Consider the following 25,465-nt stretch of genomic DNA (forward strand, 5'->3'; position numbering starts at 1 on the left):
TATACCTAGGAGTGGAATTGCTGGGTCATATAGTAATACTACAGTTAACTTTTTGAGGAACCACCAAACTGTTTTCCACAGTAGCTACACCATTTTATATTCCCACCAGCAATGTACTAGGGTTCCAGTTTCTCCACATCATCACCAACACTTTTTATTTTCTGAGTTATTTGTTTGTTTCATTTTAGGCACAATGGTTAAGTGTTTGGCTGCTAACCAAAAGGTCGGCAGTCCAAATCCACCAGCAGCTCCTTGGAAACCCTATGGGGCGGTTCTACTCTGTCCTAAAGGGTCGCTACGAATCGGAATCGACTCAACGGCAATGGGGTTTTGGTTTTATCTTTGTTAAATGTCATTCATTCATTCACAAAACTTTTTTTTGAGGCCAATTATATGATAGGTACTGTGCCAAGAAGTAGGGAGTTAGAGGTGCAACAAGACACAGCTCTAGTGGAGACAGACACACAAGCAAATACACTGCCATCCTGCTGGGACTGTAGAGTGCTGTGGAGACACAGGAGGGGGACGTTGTCCTGTCCTTTGAGAGTCAGCGAAACCTCCAGAGATGATACTTGAGCAGGACCTTGCAGGATGTGTGAGAGCTGACCACATGGAGAAAGCAGGGAAGAGCAACCCAGACAGAGGGAGGAGATGTAACTGAGACTATAAGGCCTTGGGGACAGGGGCCCAGTATGGTTGATCGTTGCACACTGCCTAACAAATAGCAGGCCCTTGAGACTCAGCCAATGAGGTTAGAAGAGGTGTGAAAGGCTGCAGGGTGAGATAGAGCTGGGAGACTGGCATTCAGGGCTCTGCAGCCCCATGTTCTCTGTCCAGGTGATGATTCAACCTTCTATCCATGACCACGACGTGCCTGCCCTGGAGGCCTTGGTTGGGGTGCCACAGTGTCACAGCAAGGGACCCATCACATACACGTGGGTGGTGCAGATGGTGAGTGCTGCCCAGAAGGGGAAGAAACATGGGTCTGTTGGGGGTGGGCTCAGAAAGGAGTGCAGATGGTGGAGCTAGATGTGTGGGAAGGGGGTGAAGATGGGTAAATCCTGTCAGACTTGGTGGTATCTGAGTCCACCAAGGGCCAGTGGGGGAGGAGAGCTGGGATGCCCAGGTCTTATCTGGGCTGGGGAAAGGAATGCCAGATTCTGGCATAAGGGACCAGTGTCTTCTCTCAGCTCTGGACTAACCAACAACCCCACCTCATCATTCTTAGGAGCCTCCTGTCACCTGCCATAATGAGACACTGAAGAGGCTGCCCAGCGACACTGAGGTAGGGGCATGTGAGCTAAGGAATGGGTGGCAGCAGGGCAAAGTGTGAGGGTGTGGACAGGGGAGAGACGGGCCTCTCTGACCCCCCTGCTACTCCTGGTCCCCATCAGCCCTGCCTCCCTGGAGCTGAGTTCCGCTGCCCAGTTGTCTTCAAACAGGAGACGGCCATCCAAGTAATTGCAAGAGTCGAGCTCGTGGGAGAGATTGAGGTAACATCCACCTGCTCATAACAGACAGGAAGTGGTTGCAGGTGCCCAAGTGCCTTGAGTAGTGGTGGGTGGGTTTCCCCATCAGATAATCTTTCTCCTTTTTTTATTTTCTATCTTGATGAAAAATCCCCAGTGTTTACACATTTGCTGATGAAACAGAACCATGTTTTGTGTAAAATTTACAAGTTTGTTTTCATGGGCCTGTGGATAGTTCTTATATGTTCCTTATAGAAAAACTTTCCTCCCAGCAATGCAAAGGGGCACATTAGAATGCTACAGTGAGACTTGAATAGAGGTGGTGCCCCGCACTGGGACCCATTCTCCTCTACCTCTCCCCATTGATTAGGGACAGAAATGAATTGGTCCTTGGTCCTTGTCCTCCGTGGCCCTCACGCCTACCCCTACTCTCCCACAGGCCTCCTCTATGTTCAGGCTCTGCAGCTCCGTCTCCATCTCCTTCAACAGCAGCAAGCACTTCCACCTCTATGGCAGCAGTGCCTCCCTGGCCCAGGTATCTCCCCCTGGGGAACAGGAAGTTGAGGGATCTGAAGAGCCTAGCGCACAGCTAGCAGTGGTAGGACTACTAGGCTCAGCACAAATAAAAACTTCCCAACAGCCAGAGCCATCAGTGTTGGAAAGGCTTCCTTGAAAGCAGTGAGCCCCCCACCAACTGCAGGTGGTCAAACAGACCACAAGGCCACCTAGCTGAGATGTTGTAGACTTATGTGTCAGGCGAAGATAAATCTTTGTCCAGCAAAGGGATACCAGCCCCACAGCCAGACAGCAAAGAGCTGGGCGCATTATGGGGAGAGCAGCAAGTGCAGAGGCCCAGGGTGGACAGAATGAGAGTGGCAAGTATGAAGAGCAGGAAGTTCAGCTGACTGGGAGGTAGAGCAGGAGGAGGGAAGATGAAGCTAGAAAGGTAAGCAGAAGTCAGATTCTGGAAGGCTTTGAATGCTGAGCTGAGATTCTGGGACTTTATCCTGGGGCTAATGGGGAGCCATTTAAGGGCTTGAGGTAGATCATGGTGAGTGTTTGCCAAATCACTCTGGTGACTACAGTGGAGAATCTATCAAGGGAGAGAGACAGGAGCCAGAGCCCGGTCTGCGACACAGTCTGGGTGGGGAATGGTAAGACCTAGGGGTTGGGACCAGAATCAAAGGGAATTTCAGAGGTAGGAAGGACTTCTTCCCTGCCCTTCCCTCTACGCTTTTCCCCAGGTCATCACAAAAGTTGATGTTGTATATGAGAAGGAAATGCTCCATGTCTACGTGCTGAGTGGCATCGGGGGGCTGCTATTGCTGCTGCTGATTTTCGTGGCGCTATACAAGGTGGGAGCTTCTGGAAATAACAGACATTGCTAAGACAGCCTTAGGAAAGGAGGAATTGGCAGAAGCCAGAGAGGAGAATCCTAAGACCACAGAGCATTAAAGCTAAAAAGGGCCTCAGTCAACCTCCTCCTTCTACAGCTAAGGCTACTGAGGCCCAAAGAGCAAGAGAGACTTTTCCACCATCACTCATCAAAGTTCTGGCAGAGCTAGGACTAGGTACCAAGGGAGAGGAAGGAGCTCCCTTATACTGAAGGCCCCCTGTGCGTGAGGCACTGGGATACAGAGGTGCACACCATACACATGATCCCTGCCTTTGTGGGGCTCACAGTCTAATGGGGGAGACAGACAGGAACAAGCATGTTGAGGGTTACAAAAGGGGGCCTATGTGCTTTGGAACCTATAACAGAAGGACTAACCTAGGCTAGGCGGAGTCCAGGAAGGCCTCCAGAGGGAGGTGGCATTTGATCTGAGATTTGAACGATGAGAGGAAGTTAACCAGGTGAAGACTAGTGGGGGATCAGGTGTTGTATGTAAAAAACTCAAATATTACAGAAACAAGAGAACCTAAAAAATCAAAGTTTCTCCATGTTGCACTTCTAGAGGGTGGTTACTAACAACCATTTTGTTTATATTCCTCCAGGTTTTAATTTTTTTGTAGCATGTGTATGGGTGTGTGAGGGAGAGAAAGTCAGTTTATCTGTTTATATCTAGAAAACGTAAACGGGATGGTACCATATACTACCTGGGTATTTGTATTTCCCACTTGATCTTATTATATCTTGATGTCTTTCCATATGAGCACAATCAGAATACCTCTTGCGTTTTAACCACTACGTAATCTGGATGTCCCATTGTTTATTTAATGAGCTCTATTGATGTATATTTGGATTGTTCTAATATACATCTATTTCAAACAATATGGAAAAAAAACCACTCTGATTACCCACATCTTTGTACATTTGTCCAAATATTATTTAGGCTTAATTCCTAGAAGTGGAATTGCTGGGCCAATAATTGTATATGTTTTAAGCTTTCAATAGAGAGAACATGGCACTTAATAAACACTTTTCTAGGCATTGGCTTCTTTTCTTAGTAATACTAGATGTTGTCAGTTCACCCACCTAAAAGATTGGTACATGACTTTTTTCTAATAGACTTTGTCTTCTAGAGCAGTTTTAGATTTACCAAAAACTGTGTAGGAAGTATTGAGTTCCTATGTATTCCCTCCACCCTGGCACACTGTTTTTCGTATCAGCATCTGGCATTCCTGTGGTACGTTTGTTATAACTGATGAACCAGTACTGATACATTATTGCATGACATTTTGATGAGCCTGAAGAAGAAACTGCTAGGTTTACAGCTTTAACATATTACCAAGAACTATGAGGAGCAGCTACCATCACCCCATCTGGGCACCAAGTCTCTGTAGCAGATATAACTCAGTAACATAAACAGTGTTTTCACATTTCACAGGGGCAGTCTGGTCTGAAGTGCTCTGTCTCCCCGCAGGTTGGCTTTTTCAAACGGAACCTGAAGGAGAAGATGGAGGCTGTAGGTGCCCCAGACGGAAATCCTGGAGAAGACTCTGAGAAGCCAGAGTCTGGGGAAGAGGCAGTGGATCTGGGCTGCCTGGAGCCCCTCCATGGGAAGGAGGCCCAGGATGAAGAGTCAAAGACTGAGGCCCAGGACTGACGCACAGAGGGTCTGGGACTGGACTCTGGATGCCTGAGGCTGGTCTACCTTGACCTGCATTTCACTGTGTGTCCTCAGGCAAGTCACCGCCCCTCTCTAGGCCTCAGTGTCCCCATCTCAAACATGGAGCTGGTTCCCGCCTGCCTGCTTTGCAGGCTCATGATGAGGATAGGCTGAGAGACAGGCCAGGAAGGCTACAGAGGTGAGGCCTTGTAACTGTCAGATTGTCTTGGCTTCCACAACCACTCCTGGTCTCCTCCCCAGGAGGAGAAATGTCTGATTTAAATTTGGAGAAACTGTAATCTCAGGACCTAGCGACACTTCTGGCCCCCCCATGCACCTGTCCTTGGCTGTCCACAGATGCCTCAGACTCCCACACTGAACTGGCCTGCACCCTCTCTTGCCTGGAGTCCGGTCAGCTTTCCATTCTTCTGCTAGAGAGTGAATCTGATCTGTATCACTACATTGTCGTGGCAAACCTCTTGCTCTTTGGCTCAAGCCCACATTCCTTAATAAGCCTTCCAAGGCCCTGCAAAGGTGGGCCCCTGTTGCTCTCCTCAGCCTCCTCTAGAAACACTTCTCCCTAAGCTCCAGCTCCACCAGCCTTTCTCATGTGCCAAGCTCCCTCCTGTCTCACTCCCACATAGCTCCCTCTGCCTGGAGCACCCCCCACCCCTTTCCTGGCTAGCTCTCACTCACCCTTCAGATCTCAGCTCCTGCATCACTTCCTCAGGGCAGCCCCTCCCACTTCATCTTAGTTGGGTTCCCATATTATACACTCTTTTAACAGCCTGCACTTGTCCTTCATCACATGGATCATATTTGAATTAACTATTAGATGATTTACTTACTCTCTGGCTCTCAGAATGAACTCCATGAGGGTAGGGACCTTGTTCTTGTTCACTTTGGGATTCCTGGTGTTGTCACAGGGCCAAACACATAGTAGGTGCTTGACACAATTCCATCACATTAATGAGGGAGCCTGTGGGCAGATGTAGAAAAGTTTGGATGGACTATGGCAGCCACATCCTTCAAGGCTCAGCCTTCCCCGTCAGCCCGTTGCTCCACAGCCTCTCCTGGGACTCCAACACACCATATGCAGTGGCCCCTGTGAGACTGTGAACTCAAGGGTGGGGACACGTCTGTTTGCCTGGATCCCCAGTGTCGAGTACGGTGCCTGCATATATCTTACCTAATAAATGTGAAATTCTGCCCAGTTGTTGTGATGTGTTTGTGCTGGCCCAATATTCAGCCTGGCCCAACTAAATGGACATTTCCTTCTCATCCTTTTCACTAAATGGGCCTAAAACACTCAGCTCTTTTTCCTTTTTCTTTCTACTGTTCTTCCTCTCTCTCTCTCTCTCTCTATTCTTCCCATGATGACTCTGGGAGCTAATTAAAAAGAGAAGCAAGGAGTGAGATGGGAAGTGAGAAGAGGTGGGGGGGCATTTGACAATTAGTTAAACGTGAATTTCCGGCCTGTAGAAGGGAGGGCGGCCGGTCACTGCTGCCCTCTTACCTTAGTAGGAAGTGGGGGAGGGCGATACTGAGCAACTTTAAAACCAGATCCAGCACTGGAGAGGGGAGCGAAGACAGGTGCATCCATTTAAGGTGAGACGTGAGAAACATTTTGGCCCCCCAAGCAGCTCCGTGCCGCCTACAGGGAATAAATGAAAATTTACAAGCCTGGCATACAAGACCCAGGGCAATCTTTCCTTATCCGCCTCTCCAGGTTCATCTGCCCGCCCCGGCCCAGCCCCCAAGGAACCACAGGCTGGCTCGTAAGCATGACATCAGGAAGGAAGAAATCAGGCACATTTTCCCAGAGAGATTAAAAATGTCTGTCAGGAATATCCCAGAACTACTAAAAGTACATGAAATTATCTCTAGATATCATGAAACATCAGTCAGTTTCTACTCATTCATCTAGTGTTTTTTGAGGGCTTACTTTGTATCAGCCCCTTTTCTGGGCTGTAAGGACCATAGTCTTGAACAAAACAGGTAAGTTCCTGCTCTCAAGAAGCTTCCACTCCCATGGGAAAACAGACAGTAAACAAATAGAAACTGGATTTCAGTATCGATAAGGGCTGTGAAGAAAACAAAGCAAGATAATGGGTGAAAGGTGATAGAGAGGGCTGTTTTAGATTCGTGGTCAGGGAAACTTCTCTGAGGAGGCCATATTCTGTGACACTAAAAAAAACAGTGGCTATTTTTATCAAGATCAGAAACAAAAGCACAGAAAACCTAGGAAGTTTATTTCAGGATGAGCTCTGCTATCATCATGGCCAGGAATTGGTATCCCACCTCACCCAAGAGCACCATCCTCACATACTTAGTTGTCCTTCGCCACCTCTGTGCCTTTGCATATGCTGTTCCCTTTGCCAACATGCCCTATTCCCCTTCTTTGAATTCATCAAAATTTTCCTTATTTTAAGGCACTTCCTCACCCCTCCGTTCTTGGACAAAATTACAGTCATGCGTTACTTGATATCCATAATACGTTCTGTGAAATAGGACATTATGTGTTTGGACAGTATGCAAAGACTATATACAGGCAGTCTCTGGGTTACAAACGTCCCACTTATAGACAATGCTTAATTAACGACTTATCATAAAGCCTATTATATTAAAAATTTGAGGTAAATAGAATGGTTTGTAATAACGAACGTACACACTACTTTGTGACGCTCCTGAAAACATTGTGCAGTTTGGAAGTGTTTCTTAAGTGTTTTAAATGCATAGAAAGGTCAAGTATATATTATATTCTAACACAAACATTTGACTGACACTAAATAAGAACCGTATGCACCGTTCTAACTTACCTACAAATTCGACTTAAAGACAGACTTAGGAGTGGATCTCATTTATAACCCGGGACTGCCTATATACAAGAGACATGAGACACACATGTGGTGTGTGGGAAGCTATTCACGACATCCAGTTACATTCCCTGTATCCCATTCTTTGATCGAGATTTCTGAACTCTTTTATAACCTATGGGTCTGCGGATGAATACGCAGTTGGTCATTGCCTGAACGGAAGTCATGCGGCGCATGACTGTACTCTTTCCATCAGCACTTTGTTTATATCTCCCTAAGGCACAGTCTGAGTCTGTGGCGGATCCTGTCTCAGGACAATGAGTCCTGGCAAGCAAGGACCCAGGCCTCATTCACATGTATTACCAACACCTGGCCCCTCACTGGGGGCTAGCACACAGGAGGTGTTCACTAATGTTTAATTCAGTGCTTCTCAAACGTTTTGGTCTCAGGATCCCTTTATACTCTAAAATTATTGAGGATCTCCAAAGAGCTTTTGTTTATATGGGTTATATCTATTGATATTTACCAACTTAGAAATTAAAACAGAAAAATTCAAACCGTAAGAGCACAGAAGCTGCACTCCACAAGCCGTCGGTGTCATCACATGTCATGTAGCCTCTAGAAAACACTGTACACTTGTGAGAGAGAGAGTGAAAAAGGTAAATAACATCTTAGTCTGGTCAGGAAAAGGGTCAAAATCCAGTCAGCCCTGGGTTCGAATCCAGGCTCTGCCGCTTTCCTAGCTGTGTGATATGGGACAATTGATGCTGCTGGGACTCATTTCCTCATTTATAAAATGGGAACAATAATTGTATATCCCTCAGAGCTGTTGTGAGCATTAAAGGAGATAGCATTTGTAGCGCTTGATAATGGCGCTGGACAGAAGTGGTTTAGTTGGGCAGGATGACGTAGCAGAAAGCAGCATGCTGGACTGCACATCAAGAGACCTGGGCTGACAGAAAGCATGGCCCCTGGGTTCTCTATCAGCCCAGAACTAAAACAATTTCCGAGGCCAATTCTTCAGACAGGGATTGGACTGGATTGTGGGACATAAAGTGATACTCGTAAGGAGTGGGCCTCTTAGCTCAAGTAGATACCTGAGACTCAACAGGCAGCTTCTGTCCAGAGGGGAGATGGGAAGGCAGAGAGGGTCAGGAGCTGGTTGAATGGACATGGGGAATCGGGGGTGGAAAGGAGGAGTGTGCTGTCACAGTATGGGGAAAGCAGTTAGGGTCACATAACAATGTATGTATAAATTTTTGTATGGGGAAAAAGAAAAAAAAAAAAAAAGAGAGAGAGAGAGAGAGAGAGACCTGGGTTGGTGTTCTAGCTCTTTCATTAGCTTGCTGTGTGACTTTGGGGAAGACATGTACTCTTTCCAAAGGTTTAATCTGCTCCACCTGGGCTCTGAAGGTACCTTAGGAGTAGTCACGAAACACAGAGGTGAGAGCTAAGCAGCCAAGTCCCCACCCCCATTTTGTCTGGGTTTATATTTTGAGGTTCTGTGCATACAGGCCACTTTATCAATTAGACACATTAGGCACTGTGTCCAGGGCCTACCAGCTTTCAAGGGTCTGCAAACTTTTTGGGAACAGAAAAAAAATCAACACCAAAATGTGAAAATTAAATTGTATAATCAAAATAAATGTCTTCAAATGAAACCTCACATCAGGGAGTCAACTGCAGTTCTACTCAACATATATGGTTACATATGTGAACTGTATTAAATGTGGCGATTAGTGTATTTTAATCATTGAAGGTGGTAGCGCATCTGTATAAAAACCGTGTGTAAAGTTTATAAAAGGACTTAAAAAGACTGAAGGTTTCACTTGGAAAAAGAAAAAAGTTCTGCTTCCAAAAATAATTTAAACTTTGAAAACTGCTAAACCATCCCGACTGCATTGAAGTACCTGACGTCTAAGGCTCTTTCCAGAGCTTGCACATCAGTGAGGGGCTGAACAGAAATGTGCTTAGCAAAGGGATTTGCTCTTTACAAGTTATAAGGCCCTGAGGATGAGTGTAGGATGGTGGTGACATCAGGATCGAGAGGTCCAGGAGACCTTGTAGAACAACAACTCCCATACATGCCCCACGTGGCCAAGCTGCTGGGGGGAAGCAGAGCCAGGCAGATGTGGTTTGCATCAAAGATCTGCCTCTTAGCCACTGAGCGACTTTGAGAAATCACTTAGCTCTGTGAGCCTGTTTCCTCCTGTGTGAAATAGAATGAATGCATCTTTCACAGGGTTGTTGTGCAGACTGAATGAAGGGGTACTGTCAGACCCTTAGTAGGCGTTCATCTCAGGATGTGCCAGGCAGCCAGGTGATTCCCCAGGAAATCCTGTCCTCCTCGGCTAAGGTCACGACAGGCCACACTTCAGAATCCCTCTGACTACTTGATGGCCCCAACTCCCTGTCCTTTCCTGAGGAACCAAGTGTTCAGAGGGGCCAAGGCTTGGATGGGAGAGGAACTCAGGATAAAGATGGGGTGGGGGTGGGGTCCCAACAAGAAGTATAAAACCAAAACCAAACCCGTTGTCACCAAGTCAATTCCAACTCATAGCAACCCTATAGGACGGGGTAGAACTGCCCCACAGGGTTTACAAGGAGCACCTGGTGGATTCCAACTGCCGACCTTTTGGTTAGCAGCTGTAGCTCTTAACCACTGCACCACCAGGGTTTCCAACAGGAAGTATAGGAGTCCTAAAAAGGAGGCAGCACTCTGGAAAATCGAGCTCAGCAATGGGGTTTGGGTCACTCCAGTCCTGGTAGGAGGGTCTTAGGGGCTGAAGTAGTTGGCCAATCCTCATACTCAAATATTTACTCCCCATGGGTGGGGTTGGAACTGCAGACACTTCTTGGCTCAGGTCTCAGAGCCTCAAGTCAGGGTCTTCACATGGTGGTTAGAGGTTCCAACGAGGGCAGGGGGAAGGCTGGGCAGGTGGGTGCTAGGAGTCAGAGAGAGCAGATGGAAAATGGGCTGTATATCTGGATATGAGATTCAGAGTCTGTCTTCTGGCCCAAGGAAAGATCCTCTGTTTGAGGGTCTTAACTAATGAGAAAGGAGATCCCTGCAAAGTTGAGGGCTTTCTCACACTTCTACACACGGCCACCCCTTCCGCATTTGTGCTGTATTCAAAGCGGGACGTGAACTTGGGCAGATATGGGCAAGTCACGCCCCCCGAGGCTCAGATTTCCAGTGTGTAAAACGGGAAGGTTACAAAACATTCTAGTGAAACACTGAACCCAAAGCACTCCCAGACGAGGCCCTGGGGCTCCTGTGGCAGTTCTTAGTTATGACCTCACATCTCCCACTACCCATGCATACATTTTGACGACAAATTTCTTTTACCACGTGAAGGTTTTTATTGAACTCAAATTCAGGGGCCCCAAAGCCTGAGGAAGACAAGGGAGGGTGGGGGTTGAACTCAGGGGCCCAGGCCCTACCCCAGGGCCTCACTCCCCACCCCACCTACCCTCTCACCCACTTCCTGACTCAGGGAGGGTCTCAGCAGCTACCAATCTAATCTACCCCACTCTAATTAAGTAATTCGACCCCTTCCTCCCCCCACCCCCTCCTAACACTTTGCCAAGCCAGGCACCTACCAAGGGGCATGCTGTTGCTGAGGACAGCTCTCTGCTGACCTCTTTCTGGATGTCTCCCAAAGCCTCTTGCTGCCTGTTTGGCCTCCCTCCAACCCCTCTTCACAGACCATTTCCCATAAGTCTCCAGGGCATGTAACTTCCTCCACCCTGGCCCCCTCTTACCCTAGAATCAACTACATTCTCTCCAGCTTTTCCACTGTTCTCTATGTCTCTCTAGCTCCTGCCCTCCTTCTCTTCTACCCACCACCTCCCCACCCCTGGCAGGGTCCTTAGTCAGCGCCGGCCAGCTGCGTGGGTCCGCTGGTGGCGGATGAGGTCAGAGCTCTGTGAGAAGGCCTTTCCACAGTCATCACACTTGTAAGGCCGCTCACCACTGTGCACACGGTGATGCTGCAGCAGCGTTGAAGAGCGGCAGAAGCCCTTGCCACACACAGCGCACCTGTAGGGCCGCTCGCCTGTGTGGGAGCGCTGATGCTGAATCAGCGTGGAGGAGCGGTTGAAGGTCTTGCCACAGTCGGGGCAGCTGTAGGTGCGGCCCGGCAGGTGGGTGCGTGCGTGGATGGCCAGCACCGAGCTCTGGCCAAAGCGCTTGCCACACTCAGGGCATTTGAAGGGCTTCTCACGGGCATGGCTGCGGGCATGGGGGATAAGTGCTGAGCGCTGGGAGAAGCTCTTGCCACAGATGCCGCAGCTGAAGGGCCTTTGCCCAGTGTGCACTCTCTGGTGGCTGCGCAGGGATGAGTTCTGGCTGTAACACTTGCCACACTCGGGGCAGCTGTAGGGTCGCTCGTGGCTGTGGGTGCGCTGGTGCCGCAGGAGGTAGGAGCTGTCGCCAAAGGCCTTGCCACAGTGGGGGCACTTGTAGGGCTTCTGGCCCGAGTGGGTGCGCTGATGGCGAAGCAGGTAAGAGCTGTCAGCGAAGGCCTTGCCACAACGGGGACACTTGTAGGGCCGCTCGCCTGTGTGGGTGCGCTGGTGTTTGATGAGATCAGAGCTTTGAGAAAAAGCCTTGCTACAGACCTCACACTTATACGGCTTCTCACCCGTATGGATGCGCTGGTGCTGGATCAGGGTGGAGCCCCGCCCAAAGCTCTTCCCGCAGATGCCACAGATGTTAGGCCGAGAGCCTTGCCCAGCCCTGGCCCGGCCACCCCGCCGGCCTGGACCCCGAAGGGCTCCTGTCAGGCCCAGGGGATTCTGGAGCATCTCGAACTGGGGTGTAGCTAGGAGGGTGCCTGTGGGCATCTCAAACGGGGGCCCTAGGGGCAGGCCCCCTGTGGGCTGCTCCCCAAACCCCTGGGTGAAGGAATCCAGGGGGTGGACTCCCAAGGGGATGCTTAAAGAATTCTTTTCTTCAGGATTCAGAAGCATCTCTGCACCTGCCTGGAATTTGGAACTTTGAGCTTCAAATTTGGGACTCTGGGTTTTGAACTCAGAATTCTGGGTTTCAAATCCAGGGTTCTGGGGTTCACAACCTGTACTCTGTGATTCGTATCCAGGACTCTGGGGTTCATACCCGGGGCTCTTGGGTTCATACCCAGGGCTCCGGGGTGCATATCCTGGGCTCTTGGGTTCATACCCAGGGCTTTGGGGTTCATACCTGGGACTCTGGGGTTCAAACTCAGGGCTCTGAGAATCTGATTCAGGACTTCTGGGTGCAAACTCAGGGCTTGGGGGCACAAACCTAGGGCTTCGGGACTCAAAACCAGGGCTTTCAGGCTCAAACCTGGGGCTTTGGGGTTCAAACTCTGGGCTTTGGGGTTCAAGTCCAAATGGTATCTCTTCAACCTCATAGTCCCCAGGGCCTTCTTGCTGAGAAATTTCCTCTTCCTCATTGTCACTTACGTTGCCTGCAGGATCAGAGAATTACAGAAAACCCAGATTGTGTGAGACCTAGAAGGTCATTTGGTCTGTTGCCACAAACCTCTCCCTCCGCCTCAGCAGAGTCGCTTGCCCCTGGGAAGGTGCTGAAATTCCCACCCCCAACCCCTCAGTAGAACCCAAGCCACCCAGCCCCCAGTCCCCACCCCATCCAAGCTGCAGAGATCCAAACCCTCGGCTATCCTCCCCTCCCACAAACCACTGGTCCCTCTCCCTATCCCAGGCACGACCCTCGAAGGGGCGATCCCTCCCTCACCTCTGAGGGACCCTTCGAGGCTCCCCGTTTCGTCAGGACTGTGCATATCCCGGGGCTCAAGGCCCCACGGCGACGCCTCCCGCTCCATCCCCGCCGACTCCCAGTGCGGTGGCAGCGGCGGCGATGGAGAACGATCCTGCGACCCGGCCCGAATGCCCTGAGCCCCGGGCCCTCGCCGCCCGCCCGCTCCGCGCCGCCCAGGGAACCCGGCTGCCCAGCCACAGCCCTCGAAGCCGGACGTCTTGACCCTGGGCCTCTCCCGCCCGCCGGGCCCCTCCCTCTCCGCGGCCCCGCCCCCCTCAAGGTCTCGGCTTGGCTTGTGGCCCTCACGGACCCCCACGCGTCGTGGTCTCGGAGATGAGGGGCTTCACAACTGGCCCTACCGCCCCTGGACACCGTTCCCCACCAGGGACCCCGCCATCTGGCCCCCCAGCCCCGGGCTGGGCTCCGGCTGTCCGACCCCCTCCCCCCGCACAGGAAGTGTCCGTCCGCGGCCAGTTCCCCCCGCTGGCTAGCGCCGCGGCCTCTCTAGGAGCGGCTGGAGGTGGAAACTCGTTGGCATTAACCCTGGGCTGGATGGCCCCGGCGTTGGGTCGGGGGCAGACATGCGCCCCGGGGCCAGCAGGAAGGGCTGGGGCGGTTTGTGCGCCTATGTCCTAGGTCTCCGTCAGTCCAGGAACCTGTCTGTCCGTCTCCCGGACCCTGCGTCCATCAGTGCGTGTGGCCAAGGGCGAGGCGACAAGCGATACCAAGGTCAGCGAGAAGGAGCGACGCTTCCCGGCGCCAGCGGGGGCGGCCTCTAGCTCCCTTCCCCGCCTAGGCCTCAGGGTCAGCTCCGACCGTGCCTGGGGAACCTGGACCGACCTCTTTCGGGCTCATGGAGGCCCTTGAGCCTGAGACCCTTTCCTCATACGCCACCCCCACCCGCGGCGCGCCCACTCCCGCTTCATTGGACCCCCTCCCTTCTCTGCTCCTGTTAACCCTCCCCCCCGCCCCGAGGTCTGGGATCGTTGCCAAGGCGACATCCCCGCCTCAGGTTCCCAGAGGCACCACCCCCATCGCACAGGGAACTCAGCGATTGGCCGAAGGGGCTTGTGTTCTCACTGCCCCCCCTACTACCCGACGGGTGCGAGGCGTTAATGGTCGCCAGGGAAGGCAAGGCAATCTTTCTGATTGGTTGAAGGGCACGCGAGGCTGGTTACACCTCCACTGTCCGCCAGAAGCGCCTGCGGGGGTGAGTGGAAGCAGGTATCGGCGTCTGTGAGTCCATCCTGCACTTTGAGGGCTTTTCCCGCCGCTATTTACCTTCCATTATGTTTTATCTTTTTGAAGAATGAAAGTCAAAGGATCTGAGGACAGACGCCTCACTCCCCATACTTTCCCTTTTCACACAGGTCCCAGGTACTGAAGGGGTCAGTCCAGAGATCCTCCCACAGAGAGGCAGCCGCTTTCTTTTCTATTACTCTCCCTTCTCCCCTCCGTCTTCCCCAAAGCCTGAGTTTAACGCAGTCTCTGGGCGCTTCAGTTCCTGGTTCCTGGATTTTCTCACAGGGAGGCCGAAATCCTATAGGGGTCCTTCCTAGATGAGGGTGATACAGAGTTCAGGAAGGGAAGCGGACGGAGAGAACCATCTGGCCTTGAAGGCTGGTTAGAATTCCCCTAGTCCTGTATGACCTGAATAGAGGCTTGTAGAGAATGGGAACTCTAGAAACACTGCCCCAGATGAAACTTTGAATCCAGGAGAAAGTGACCTTGGAGAGACAATAGGATCTGATTCTTGAAACTTTTCTACCCTTCCTGCTGAAACAAGTTTGGTGCAGTTCTTGACAGTTAATGAGCTAAATTCTATGTGAGTGATGCAGGAGCCACGGGTTCTGTGTATTCGTGCTGTCAACCTGGATGGAATCAACTCAACAGCAGTTAACAACTACCTGGACAAACAAAGAAGCTGGCTGGGAGCAGAGATGGCATCTTCCATTCTCCTAAGAAGAGGTGAGAACAAGAATTTGAAGAATTGATCTCAATAGTGATCTTAAAAATAGAATCACAGAGATTTTTCCACAAATGAAACTGGGGCATCTTTCTGCCCTCCCGAGGAATAGCTTCCAGCTCCATGTCTCTCTCCCATCCCTGTGTCTGTGGGGTTTATCCTAAAACCTTTGCTAAGAATGGCTCATGTGGGCCAGCATTAGACGGCCCACACAGGCAGGACACCCTACAAATACACTGATTGTGGGAAGAACTGGACCTGGAGCACTCCCTGATCATTCCCAATGCACTCACACAAGTGAGAAACAAATGTCTCCTTCATGAGACACTTCACCCTAAATTCACACTGGAGAGCAGCCAACTCTTGCTAAGTGTGTAGCAAGGCCTCCGGCCACAGCTCTGACATGGTCCACTGCCTGCACACGTCATATCAGGGGCCACAAGCCCCAAGTGTGGCAGAGTTGAGCCAGAGCTTCAAAGCTGATCTGGCACCAGCATTTCCATGTGGAATTTCACGCTTACTAGTGTTTAGTGTGGGAGAAGAGTGGCTGACCTCCAGCCAGCCTCCTCCAGCATCAGAGTCTGGTTTCTGGGCCCTAAGCAAGCCTTGCACACTTCAACAGTCTTCAAGAGGTGGCCAGCCTTGGCCTGCCACAAACCCACAGCAGTGAGAGGTTCCAAGTGCAGGGAAGCCTCTGACGAGGGTTCCAGTTTGACTCAGCACCAGCTCATTCAAGGCAGGAAAAACTCAGGAGTCCACTGAGCCTTGTTCTGCCACTGTGTCCATGGTGAGGAGGAGCCTCGTGTGTGTCCTGAGTTGGGCAACACTTTGTCCACAGCATCATCCCCTGGTGTGAAGCAGCGCTAGGGCAGAGCCCAGCAGCCATTCAGTGTGCCCCCAGGGCTTATGGTCCTGCCAGCTCGGCCAACACCACAAGCCCCACACCAGGGTTAGCCCTCACAAAGGTTCTCAGTGTGAGAGGGGCTTCTGCATGAAGTGCTCCCTTGTTGCATGCAAAGGACAAGCCCTCTAACAGGCCTTCTGTCGGGTGCAGTATATTCAGCATGATTGGAGGTACCCAGGAAGAGGCCAGCCATAGTATAGGAAATGGGGGTTTTTGTGTATGGCTAGGTCATCCCCTGGCCTGACAGATTTGGAACAGGCCCTGGGACCAGCCCCTACTTTTGCAAAACTAAGAGCAGCTAGAAGATAACTTTTTCTTCAGAGCAGTGGTTCTCAGACTTCAGCAGGCATGAGTCCCCCCTACCCTCCCCGCACAGGCCACCCCCCAGATTCTGGTTCAGTAGTCTAGGGGCAGGGCCCAGGGAGCTACATTTGTAAAAGGTACCCCATGTGATTCTGACAGGGGCGGGGCCTTCCTTTGAAAAATATTGGGCAGAGCAGCTTTGACTTCTTTGCACATCCTTTTCTAGAAAGACACATATATAAAAAACATTCCAAGGGATTATAGGGGTCCTTGAAACTCAAATTAACCGCCCTCCCTTTTTTTCTTTACTGTCTTGGACAAGCTAGGGATGGGCCACGTGGTCATGGCCTGTAGTTCTCACTCTAACTGGTCATGCAGATAATGCTCATTCTGTCTGGTGCAGACAAGCATTCTCTCAATTTGGTCCTAACATCAGTGAAGCCCTAGAGGAGCCCTCTTCCCATCTTAAATTGCTTCTGGGTATCAGCCTTAAAGACCTCTTATAGTAGAGAGAAAAGGGAGCCTTACCGTGCCAAGAAAGCAGCTAAGAATGAGGCTTAAGGGCTTCATGATACTCAAAAACTGATTGGATGACAAAAAGTTGGGTGATGAGAGTAGGAGGCAGAGGAGTTGGGTCTGGTTTCTGGGCCCTAAGCAAGCCTTGCAAACATCAAAGCACTCAAAGTAGTACTTTATGACACCTTTAATTGGCAAACCAAGGGTGGGATCCAGATCTGGCTTTGATTCTGGGCTGAGTACTGGTGCTGCAAACTGGGCTTTACCCGGGCAAAGCTGAGGGCTAGGGGAGGGGAGGGGTTATTCATAGGCTCTTCTGGGGGCTCAAAAGTTGGCATTGAGGTAGTGCCTACTGCCAAGGTGCTTCTTCTCACCCCATGTCCCCTTTGTGACCAAGTGGCACAGGGATCAACCTTTCTCAGAAAAGCATAGGGTAAGGGAGACCTTTGTGGGGTCAGATTTATTACGTCAGCGTCAAGTCAGCTCATTACTCCACCTAAACAGTGTCTTTTCCTCAAATTTTCTACTTCTCCCTTTAGAAGTTTCTCCAGGTTAACTAATGTAGCACAATGAGTTTCTCTTTATATATGGCCTTTATGGCCGTGGGTTTGTAGTTCCGCCAAGATGATTCTCTAGACCAAAATCTTGCAAAGGAACTGAACAGTTTACTATGCAAATAAGGTATGAAAAATCCTTGCAGAGATTGGTTGATTACTAAGCAAATTAGATGACTGTGGCTTGCCTGGGGGATTGGGCAGTTTTGCCATCCTGCTAGGCTTAAAAGGATCATTCCACAGAGATTGGAGACGGACCTCATTACCATCGAAGAGAGCTGGGAGTGGAGTGTGTCCTTTGGATCCAGGGTCCCAGCTCTGAGAACCTCCTAGACCCAGGAGACAGAGTGGTAACACTGGAGATGGCACGAGAAGGCAGCAAGAAACAGGAGACCAGTGTAAGACAGCTGCAGTGGACTTCCTGGCCTACGGAGTGAGAGAACTGAGTGCCTTTGGGTAGGAGGCTGGCTGGCAGAGTGTGTCACCTCTGGGCACTTGACTGCAGAGCCAAAAGAACTGTACCACTTGCCTGAGAGTGGCTGGCAGCAGAGGCCAGGCCCTAGAGGGTGCCAGCAACAAAAGCCCAAGCATGGCCTGCCAGCTAGCATGTCCGAGAAGGAGCTGAAAGCTGTCTTGGTTGGAAGCTGTCCCGACTGACGAATTGTATCCTGTCTCCCAGGTTATTCCTGATCCCAAGTTGTAGCCTGTTACTTCCCTAATAAACCATATAACCGTGAGTATGGTCTGTGAGTAGTGTGTGGCCACTGCAATGAATGATCAAACCCAGCAGACAAGTAGTACCCTGGGGAGGACTGCTGGTGTCACAATGGTAAAAAAGTTGGGAGAGTGGAGGTATGTCTGACCTCCACCTCACAGGGATCAGCTTTGTGCCGATGCTGATTCTGATTTCCCCTCCTAAAGTTAAGGACCTCTAACACGACTAGCTTACAACTAATCTGGTTTCTTCCTCTCCAAGACAGGCCAGGTCACGGTTGAGTTGGGTGAATAGGGCAGATGCACACATGCCAGCAAAGGACAGAAGCTCCTGCTGTCTCTGAGGTGAAGGGTTATCCTGAGCAGAGACAGGACTGGGTCTCTCTATGGCTGGCTGGTTCTGTCACCTGGACAAAACTGGGCTCTGACCAGGAAGGGATTAGTGGTAGATGGATAACTAAATCATAAGGTGGTAGGGGAGGGATTCTCTGCAGAGCTTGGGAATAGATGGATACAGTCCCCTCTGACTACGGAGCTAACCACAAACGTTCCTGGCCTGGTCCCCCATTGTTCATGATGGTGGCTACCTAAAGAGAGTGATAGTGCAAGCTCTGTTTTTGCCCTGGAATGCTCATCTCAGGCTGGCTTCTCCCTTGCCTTGGCCTGTTATGAGGCTGTTTCATCACGCTCATCTTGTACCTGGTCTTTGCTGACAGCAAACTGGTCAGTCCAAGTCCAGGTCAATGCCTGGTGTCATCCCAGGGAGTGGGCCTGAGACACTTAGAAAGAATTCAGGAGTGGTGTGGTAAAGCAGCAGTGAACTAAAGCCCTGGATAGGTTGCTTGCCCTCCCCTGGTCTCAGTGACCCCAAATGAAAAAGGGGGAGGGGACTAAGAGCTCTTCCAATTCAAAACCGTGACGAGGCCCTCCTGGCTGTGTCTAGGGTGGCTAAGAAGGCTTGAGCTATAGAGCTCTCACAGGGAGGCCCAAGGAGGACTGGAGGGAGCTCTAAGGGCCTTCCCCCTCAAAAACAGGGTAAGAGTGGGGCTTTGGTATGGAAGAAATACCACTTGGTCTGAAGGCACAAGAGTCAGTCCTGACTGCCTCCTCCTGACTGAGCTGTCCTCTCCAAAGCAAGTTGTCCTTCCCCCAGGTGGTTATGCGGGTGGCCGAGTCATGGTGAACTGGAGAGCACAGATTCTGTCAAAAGAGAGCAGCTGCTACTCGCACCTGCCAGCTGTGGTTTTCTGAGAGTTTAAGCGAAGTTGCCAAATCTTTGGACTTTTCAAGAGCAGCCAGAAACCTGGATTTCTATGAAATATCCCAACTTTTAAATCTTTATCATTAATTCATAACATTTTAAAATGCCATCTGGGCCAAAAAAAAAAAAAAGGCAGCCAAAGGCTGATTCAGTACAGGGGCCATCGGTTTTTAACTTCTGCAATAAAGTAGAAAGACAATGGGTAAAATAAGATTCTCTTCTACCCCAATTCTCTTAACATGTCTGAGCTGAGGAACAGCCTGTTCTTCTGCACAGTGGAGGTCTCGTGGTGGTTCTCACCTCAGCAAAGGAGGCTAATTCAGCAAATGGGGCTTCTAGAGTCTGGGGCAGAAGGGAGCACAGTGGCAGCAGGTCAAGCTAGTGAGGGCTGAAAACAAGACCGTCCTCATCACCCAGGTCCAGCTCTTGCCAGAAATTCTGTGTCCTCCTTGGAGGCCATCACAGAGGCTCAGGCCCCACGGCCCACCTTGGGCCTCAGGCAATGTCTACATCTTCACTCTCTGCCTTGTTACCTTCAAGGCCATCACCCACACTCCTGGAATATCTCTGGGTAGTGTTGGAAGCCTACAGGTGGGTCCAAGTCCCCCTGACCAGAAACCAGGGGCACAGGCAACCCACTGACACTCTGGCGGCCCCTGCGCCCCCCAGCACCAGGCCGATGGACCCACTGGTGCTTGGCCATGGCTGACTTCTGGCCGAAGCACCTGCCACACTGGGGGCAGGGGTAGGGGCGCTCGCCACTGTGGGTACGCCGGTGGGCTGCCATTTCGGAGCTCTGCCGGAAGCAGCGCCCACAGTCTGGGCACGGGTAAGGCTTCTCGCCCGTATGGGTGCGCACATGGCGCCGAAGGTCTGAGGCATGGGCGAAGGCACGGCCACAGTCTGGGCAGGGGAAGGGGGTCTCGCCGCTATGGACCCGCTGGTGCTGGTAGAGGGCAGAGCTCTGGCTGAAGCAGCGGCTGCAGTCAGCACAGCGGTAGGGCTTCTCGCCTGTGTGAACTCGTAGGTGGGTAGTGAGGGCAGAGCGCTGGGTAAAGGCCCGGCCACAGTCGGGACAGCGGTGGGGCCGCTCCCCACGGTGGATGGCCCGATGCTTACTCAGGGAGGAAGCCTGGCTGAAGCCCTTGCCACAATCAGGGCAGCGGAAGGGCTTCTCACCCGTATGGGTGTAGAGGTGCTCTACCAGGGTGGAGCGCCAGGCAAAACTCTTCCCACACACATAGCAGCCATGACGCTGGTCTGCTCGGGGTACAGGGGGGTGGGCACAAAGTGGGGGGCGGCCTCGATGAGGTACCCTGGACGGCTGTTCCAAACCATAAGGGAACACAGCAGGAGGGGGTTTGACAGCCTTCAGCGCAGGAGGCTGAGCAGCCATTAAAAGGATCTTTTCCAGTGCCTCTGTCTCTTCCCTTTGTCCTTTCTCCTTGTTTCTGGAATCTGCTGGAAAATAAGGGGAGATATGAGACTCTGGCTCATCCTTGAATCCCATACCCCACATGGTGACAAAGAAGCCTCTTAGATACAGCCACCTTCTAAACCCACAGCCACCTCTGGAACACAGCTCAGCACAAGCGAGGGAGCTAGGATTGACACCTTCTCCTCAGCTGGAGGGGAAGGAAAGAACAGCGCACTCTGCTTCAAAAGTAGGGAAAACTGGGAGAGGAGGAGAGGGGAAGGGGAGACGACAACATCTGAGCTGGATCATGACCGATACTTAAGGGCATTCCAGGCAGCAGGAACAGCAGGAAAAAAAGCATGAACATGGCTGGCACTGACAAGTTCAGTGGTGCTGGGAACTGTGCAAGGGCTGAATGGATGATCGGGGAAGAAAACACTGGAAATCAAGAAAAACGAGGTATCTACAAAAATATAACAAAAAAAAAGTAAGCTAAAACACAGGAGGTGGCAGAGGAGCTAGAGTGCAGGAAACAACAGAACGGATGATGTGACTTACAACCTACAGAGTTTAGTGACCAACTAGATAGAGGAGCTCCTAAGCAAGCAGGGGCTCTGAAGTGGAAAGGCAGGTACGCCGGGGTCTGGCACTCCAGCAAGAACTGGGTCACAATCACAGCCCATTTCCAGGCCGAAGCCAGAAGCCAGACAGTGTCCAGCTGGGAAAGCAATACAGGGAAGATACTGATAAGCAAAGGGTACCAGGATGGGTCAGGCACAGAAAAGTCGCCGGTAGGAAGTCCAAGTACCCAATACCTTACCTGTGTCTGCTATCAGATCCTTTCCTGCCTCCGGATCCTGGGCATCCGGACTCCACAGTTCGGCCTCTTCCTCCACCCAGGAGATGAGGGCTGGCTTGGTGCCTCGGAATCCTGCGGTGGGGCGTGGGGGAGAGAACGCAAAGCCCACGCTGAGAGGAGGAAGCCCCAAGCGGTCCCGACTTGTGGACCTAAGGCCTCCCACTCCACGTGCAGGATCCAGAGACGGAGAGGGATGTATGAGAATGTGGGGCCAGGCGAGTAGGTGGGGCTCTCACCGAGCGCGCCCAGGTGGCCGTAGGTCTCCCGCATCACGTCCCGGTACAGCGCCCTCTGCGCAGGCCGCAGACACGCCCACTCCTCGGGGGAGAAGTACACGGCCACTTCCGCGAAGCTCACGGGCTCGGCCTTCCTGCACTTGGGCCGGGCCCCGTTTGGTTCCCCGGCGGGCAGCGGGGCTAGAGGCGGCACCATGGGAACCGCCAGCCCCGGTGACGGGGCAGTCACCTCCCCTAGCCGAGCCTCAGACTGCGGAGCCTCGCGAGCTCAAGAAGCGCCTCCCCGGCCCGGATCCAACGGTCGGAGTGCGTTCGGTAATGCCGAGACAGACCAGGAATTGCCTCTCGAGGAGCCACTAGAGTGGGTAAAATTAAGATTTGATGGCTGAAGGGACATCGAGAATCAGAACTGGAAGATGCCTTCAGAAAAAATGGCGGCAACGCGGTCTCATGAACTTTTCTCCTACGCAATCGCGCCCCCGATGACGTCACCCTGGTGTCTCCAAGTCGCTTTGTCTTCCAGCCCTCAGCCAAAATGGCCGCGGCGGCACCAAGCATGAGAGAAGGCGACTGGTCAGGTCTGAAAACAAGCTGGGCACCTACCGGTCCGGGTCGGAGCTGGCGAGTTCAAAGAAAGCGCAGCTCGTCGTCGGGGGAGGAGACGAGGGGCGAAGATCTCTGGGCACCAACTGGGGCGGAGGCTGCGCCTCGGCGGAGCGGCCCAGCTTGGATGCGAAACCTTAGCCCCGCCCCAGGCTTGGAGGAAACAAAGGAGCGCGTAACGGAGGGTTAGCGGACCCTCGAGTCCTGAACCGGCCCGCCCGGGCTTTGGGAATTCCGCCGTTATTTTTCGTCTCTGAGCCGTTTTTAGTTGGGCTTCGGCCCATCACTCTGTCGTTCCTTCCTCACTACCTCAAAAACTGGGTGACAGCGGCCTTTTCACAAAGATAAAGATTAAAAATGTAGTAGATAAGAGAGAACCTTCTCAATTTGAAGCTTTTCGAGCCTAAAAGTCTGGGACTTTCAGGAGATCGTGGGGGCACCTGGGGAAGAAGGATAAGGTCTGAAGACGGTCAGGAGGACTCTCTTTCCTACAAGCTTACCCTCTCCCCACATGCCCTGCAGGTCGCTAGTGAGAGAAGGCCTTTTGCGTGTCTATTCACCTCTAGCTCACGCTTGGCTCTGGAGCTCCAGATCACAGATCCACCTGATTGCTTCCTTGCCCCTGCGTGGATGTCGAACAAGCCCCTCGTACTTAGCATGGCTCACATTAAACTCATCCCTTTCCTCCCCGACTTGTCCGTCTTGGGGTGTCTATCTCTGCAAATGGCACCACAACACACTCAGTCAGCCTTGGCTTCTCTTGCTTCACCAACTGCTGCCCACCAAGTCAAGGAGTTGCCTTCTCTCTGATCTGTCACATATCTTACCCCCTCTGATCCATCCTCCACAAAGTGGAGCATATTACTCCCCTATTTAAAAATCCGTTTTTTACTTCTGACTTTCAGAACAAAGTTCGGTCTGCTTAGCTTGGCAGACGAGGTTCTTCAGTTTCTGGCCACTGCCTTTTTCCACCTCAGGAGCTGTCATTCTAACTTCTCTGGGCTCCAGGACTCTGTGCCTCTGCAAGTGCTTCCCTTCTGCCTGGACTGCCATTCCAACTCACTCAGGTCAGGAAAAGCCTTCTCTAGCTTCCATCACTCCTTTGATTGAATCCTTCACAGCACCAGCCCATGTCTTGCAATTGTTTGTTAATGGGTCTGTCTCCCTCCCAGATTGTGAGGTTCTGTCTGAGCCTGGTGTGTGTCCCCAGTGCCTGGCCCATTTGTTGTTGTTAGGTGCCATCAAGTGGGTTCCAACTTATAGCGACCCTATGTACAACACAATGAAACATTGCCTAGTCATGTGCCGTCCTCACAATTGTTGCCATGTTTGAGCCCATTGTTGTAGCCACTATGTCAGTCCATCTCGCTAAGGGTCTTCCCCTTTTTTGCTGACCCTCTACTTTACCATGCATGATGCCCTTCTCCAGGGACTGGTCCCTCCTGATAACATGTTCAAACTATGTGAGATGAAGTCTCTCGCCATCCTCGCTCCTAAGGAGCATTCTGGCTGTACTTCCAAGACAGATTTGTTCATTTTTTTTTTGTTTTTTTTTTTAAATTGTGCTTTAGGAGAAAGTTTACAGCTCGAGTTAATTTCTCATTCAAAAATTTATACACATATTGTTTTGTGACATTAGTTGCAATCCCCACAATGTGACAGCACGCTCCCCCTTTCTACCCCTGGTTCCCTGTGTCCATTCATCCAGTTCTGTCCCTTCCTGCCTTCTCCTCCAACTTTTGGACTGGATCTGCCTGTTTGGTCTTGTATATATGATTGAACTAAGAAGCATGTTCCTCACGTGTATTACTTTTGTTTTATAGGCCTGTCTAATCTTCGTCTGAAAAGTGGGCTTCAGGAATGGTTTCAGTTCTGGGTTAGCAGAGCATCCAGGCACCATAGTTTTAGGGGTTCCTCTAGTCTGTCAGACCAGTAAGTCTGGTCTTTTTACGTGAATTTGAATTCTGTTCTACATTTTTCTCCCGCTCTGTCTGGGGGTTCATTCTTCTGGCAGTCCACAGTATATTCAATATTCTTCACAACACCATAATTCAAATGCATCAATTCTTCGGTCTTCCTTATTTATAGTTCAGCTGTCGCATGCATGTGAGGCGATTGAAAACACCATGGCTTGGATCATGTGCACCTTAGTCCTCAAAGTGACATCTTTGCTTTTTAACACTTTAAAGAGGTCTTTTGCAGCAGATTTGCCCAATGCAATATGTCATTTGATTTCTCGACTGCTGCTTCTATGGTTTTTTATTGTGAATCCAAGTAAGATAAAATCATTGACAACCTGGCTGTCATGGATTGAATTGTGTCCCCCCAAAAATGTGTGTAGCAACTTGGCTAGGTCATAATTCCCAGTATTGTATGATTGTGTTATCTGATGTGATTTCCTTATGTGTTGTAAACTCCACCACTATGATGAGATTATATGTGATCTCCTCAAGTGTTGTAAATTCTGTCACTGTGATGAGTTTATACTGATGAGGTTGACAAGATCAGTGTCTTAATGCAATCTCTTTTGAGATATAAAAGAGAGAAGTGAGCAGAGACACATGGGAACCTCATACCACCAAGAAAGCAGTGCTGGGAGCAGAGCGTGTCCTTTGGACCTGAGGTTCCTGTGCAGGGAAGCTCCCAGACCAAAGAAGACTGATGACATGGACTTTCCTCCAGAGCCGACAGAGAAAGCGTTCCCCTGGAGCTGATGCCCTGAATTTGGACTTGTAGCCTACTGGACTGTGAGAGAATAAATTTCTCTTGTTAAAACCACCCACTTGTGGTATTTCTGTTGGAGCAGCACTAGATGACTGAGACACTGGCCCATAGCGTGCCTCAATATTTCCTGAATGTATGAATGAGCATTAGCTATCAGAAGAGTTAGGCTGAATACAGTCAAATACTTTGAGGGACAGAGTAGCAGGGGCAGGGGTCTGGGGACCATGCTTTCAGGGGACATCTAGGTCAATTGGCATAACAAAGTTTATTAAGAAAATGTTCTGCATCTGACTTTGGTGAGTGGTGTCT

General features: G+C 51.1%; 3 protein-coding genes across 3 annotated transcripts in view; 1 reads left to right on the forward strand and 2 right to left on the reverse strand.

Moving 5' to 3' along the window:
• Nucleotides 1–5,750, forward strand: part of ITGAL (integrin subunit alpha L) — a 43,768-nt gene extending 38,018 nt beyond the window's left edge. Inside the window, exons 26-31 of the mRNA XM_004386768.2 lie at nucleotides 838–951; nucleotides 1,229–1,285; nucleotides 1,395–1,493; nucleotides 1,909–2,004; nucleotides 2,714–2,824; nucleotides 4,334–5,750. Coding sequence (XP_004386825.1) covers nucleotides 838–951; nucleotides 1,229–1,285; nucleotides 1,395–1,493; nucleotides 1,909–2,004; nucleotides 2,714–2,824; nucleotides 4,334–4,516 — 660 coding nt within the window. The 3' untranslated portion in view covers nucleotides 4,517–5,750. The remainder of the gene's footprint in view (nucleotides 1–837; nucleotides 952–1,228; nucleotides 1,286–1,394; nucleotides 1,494–1,908; nucleotides 2,005–2,713; nucleotides 2,825–4,333) is intronic.
• Nucleotides 5,751–10,928: 5,178 nt separating this feature from the next.
• ZNF768 (zinc finger protein 768) lies at nucleotides 10,929–13,205 on the reverse strand. Its single transcript, XM_004386769.2, has 2 exons — nucleotides 13,076–13,205; nucleotides 10,929–12,788 (listed from the first exon to the last, which is right to left on the reverse strand). The coding sequence occupies exons 1-2, from the start codon at nucleotides 13,161–13,163 to the stop codon at nucleotides 11,212–11,214; spliced, it is 1,665 nt and encodes a 554-aa protein (XP_004386826.1). The 5' UTR covers nucleotides 13,164–13,205; the 3' UTR covers nucleotides 10,929–11,211.
• A 3,809-nt stretch (nucleotides 13,206–17,014) lies between these two features.
• The window catches only part of LOC101356157 (uncharacterized), a 24,215-nt gene continuing 15,764 nt past the window's right edge, over nucleotides 17,015–25,465 (reverse strand). Inside the window, exons 7-9 of the mRNA XM_012558494.2 lie at nucleotides 21,830–22,096; nucleotides 21,555–21,665; nucleotides 17,015–20,778 (exon numbers count right to left, since the gene is read on the reverse strand). Of these exons, the coding sequence (XP_012413948.2) occupies nucleotides 19,862–20,778; nucleotides 21,555–21,665; nucleotides 21,830–22,096 (1,295 nt within the window). The 3' untranslated portion in view covers nucleotides 17,015–19,861. The remainder of the gene's footprint in view (nucleotides 20,779–21,554; nucleotides 21,666–21,829; nucleotides 22,097–25,465) is intronic.

Source organism: Trichechus manatus, unplaced genomic scaffold (genome assembly GCF_000243295.1).
Source record: "Trichechus manatus latirostris isolate Lorelei unplaced genomic scaffold, TriManLat1.0 scaffold00170, whole genome shotgun sequence".
Classification (NCBI taxonomy): Eukaryota; Metazoa; Chordata; class Mammalia; order Sirenia; family Trichechidae; genus Trichechus; species Trichechus manatus.